Source organism: Gossypium arboreum, chromosome 11 (genome assembly GCF_025698485.1).
Source record: "Gossypium arboreum isolate Shixiya-1 chromosome 11, ASM2569848v2, whole genome shotgun sequence".
NCBI lineage: Eukaryota > Viridiplantae > Streptophyta > Magnoliopsida > Malvales > Malvaceae > Gossypium > Gossypium arboreum.
The window spans coordinates 128,845,005-128,847,825 of NC_069080.1; the positions used below are offsets into that span (position 1 = coordinate 128,845,005).

Consider the following 2,821-nt stretch of genomic DNA (forward strand, 5'->3'; position numbering starts at 1 on the left):
CATTAGGACATTAATTAATTAACAAAGTACCAATTTTGAGCGCTATGATTCCTCGTTTGTAACCGACTCCCAACTCATTTTCTAGAATTTCGTAAACCAAAAACATTGTTTTAATAAATCAAAATTCTTTATTAAAATGATTGATCACAAGGTGACCTAATCATACCTAAACAAAAAGGATTGGTAACGACTCTATTTTCATTTTTAAAGTCGATCCCCGATTTTTTTTCAAAATATAAAAAAAAGGGTTTTGACGTTCCTCATTTTATGTTATTCAAAACTCATAGTTCTTTATGTTATTCTCGTATAAGAAATAGCAAATTCTCTCCATAGCATTGGCTTCTCTTAGAAAGTCAAACTCATATTTAATATTGACAACACAAAGGATAAATAATTAACGACATGCAGAAGAAAAAAGAAATCCAAATCCAAGTGGAACGATACTCACAATTGACATAATCTAAAAAATACATAAAAGAAGGATAGATATGTTTTGCAAGGAACACCAGTGTGAATACAAATACTTGTTTTTCCATTTTCTTGGTAATGGAAAATATATCAAATTTGATATCATTCTTCAGAATGTCTAGTGCAAATGACACCAGTGTCAATACAAATACTTGTTTTTCCATTTTCTTGGTAATGGAAAATATATCAAATTTGATATCATTCTTCAGAATGTCTAGTGCAAATGCTTGCAAGTTACGGATGTCGATCATCATAAGATCCTGGATTCCAGGATGTTGCACCTACCATAAACTTGAATGGTCAAAATCACATAGACATATGAGGTTTTAAAATCATTTTCAAGCGGACTTACCTTAACAACAACATTGATCTTATCACCTCTCAATCCTGCTTGATGAGCCTAATTCAGATACGAACATATGTTAAGGTATATCCACTCGATTCTTATCAGCATTATCCTATTTCTGAAACCCGAGAACCTCGCAAAACTGTTAAACTTTATGGTAGCATTAAAACAGCAAATGTGTCATATCCTGTTGTATGTTGGCAAGCATGAAGCTTATTTAATGAAAATGTTCAGCCTTCAAAGATTTTATATGTTTAAATACATAAACCTATACCCTTCCCAACATACTCATATAAACTTCAAGCCAGGTAAAGAAATGAAAAAGTAATACATGTGCGATTGATGCAGAACCAAGAGGATTTACATCAAAATTCTAAAAAATTTCGACCAAACTCTTTTAAAACAAGTTGAAAAGCATCAAATGTCTTAACATATATGGAAAACAACTTGAAACAAAGGAGCAAATTTCTATTAAATTATGACACCCTCCCCTTATAGAATTCTTTAATGAAGCAATTCAATAACTCATACCATACAAAATAACCTATCCAAAGCCAATTTAATGCATTTGAGTCATGACCAATGTCAAAGTATAAAACATAGAGAAAGATAATCCACAAACCTTGAAAATTGAAATCATCAATGAGCTCAAAGCATTCCAGCAAAATATCCTCAGGAAGAGACCTAAAATACGACTAGTAGGTTCCCTTACACGCACATAAGTTGCAGAATCAATGCAAATATCCACTGAGCACAAACAAAAAATAATCAACCATACAAATAAACAATCAACAAAAATAAAATTCACCTCCAGTACAAAACAATAACCTTATATCCAGCCTTGATAAATTACCTGCAAATAGTCATTTTTTACGTCTGCGATATGCATGTTTAAATGTTAAAATGTTTGGATATCACAAGTTGCAGAATCAATGCAAATATCCACTGAACACAAACAAAAAAAATCAACCATACAAATAAACAATCAGCAAAAATAAAATTCACCTCCAATACAAAACGATAACTTGATATCCGACCTTGATAAAATACCTGCAAATAATCATTTTTTACGCCTGCAATATGCATCTTTAAATGTTAAAATGTTTGGATATCAACTAGAAGAAATCGTAAACTTCCAGATTGCTTACCTGCAAAATAAAAGCAATATGACAAATTAATATAATTCCAAAATAAGCAACAAGTCAGTTGCGAAATTTTTACAGATTAAGAAACATATAAGGAAAATTCAATGGGAAACAAGAAATAAATCTTGAAACAAATCAATTTTTTTCTGGAAATCTTGATTTGCTTTTTTAAATCTAGAAAAAAATAAAAATTGTCAGATTAATGAAAACTTGGGGGAAACAAAAAGAAAAAGGCCTGACAAAATCAAAATTTTTTGGTTCATCTAAAAAAGCGTTGGCAAAGTAATAGTTAGAGGAAAACAATGTCTAGAAAAAAAACAAATTCATTTTTAAATCTTCACATTTCTTTGTTAATCTGGGAAAAAATCATACCCAAATTAAGCCAAATTCGGGGAAACAAAAAATCCTCCAAAAAAAAAAAGCAAATCTTTTAAAGAGAGATGAAGATGAAGAACAAATAATATGAAAAATTTAACATAACTTACCTTTAATCAGGATGAACAATCTGAAGCGAGTGAGCTTATGCAAATCGTTGATTTCAACCTAGGTTTCAATTTGGGGAAATAATTGGGGAAAGCAAGGGCACATTTTGGTCCAGCCGTGGTTTCATTTTCATTCCATCCTGAATGGAATCGCAATTCTTAACCCATGTGACAGAATGGCTATTACGGGCTTTCCCGTAATACAATCTGTTTACATTACGGGCCTATTCGCCAACACCCCCAACCAAACAAAGTAATAAATTGGGCCTACCGAATAGACAGGTAAAAGTTATGGGATTACACCCAACCGAATATGATGTAAGGGAACAAGGCAACCTCATTGTGTTCCCAGGTTAGTGAGTACACTGAAAATTAAATGT

The 2,821-nt window shown here is 31.7% G+C and overlaps 1 protein-coding gene across 1 annotated transcript; it reads right to left on the reverse strand.

Moving 5' to 3' along the window:
- Positions 1–287: 287 nt before the first annotated feature.
- LOC108470834 (uncharacterized) lies at positions 288–2,492 on the reverse strand. Its single transcript, XM_017772322.2, has 5 exons — positions 2,445–2,492; positions 1,820–1,864; positions 1,437–1,561; positions 821–868; positions 288–749 (listed from the first exon to the last, which is right to left on the reverse strand). Exons 3-5 carry the CDS (start codon positions 1,452–1,454, stop codon positions 366–368), a joined length of 450 nt encoding a protein of 149 aa, XP_017627811.1. The 5' UTR covers positions 1,455–1,561; positions 1,820–1,864; positions 2,445–2,492; the 3' UTR covers positions 288–365.
- Positions 2,493–2,821: the final 329 nt, after the last annotated feature.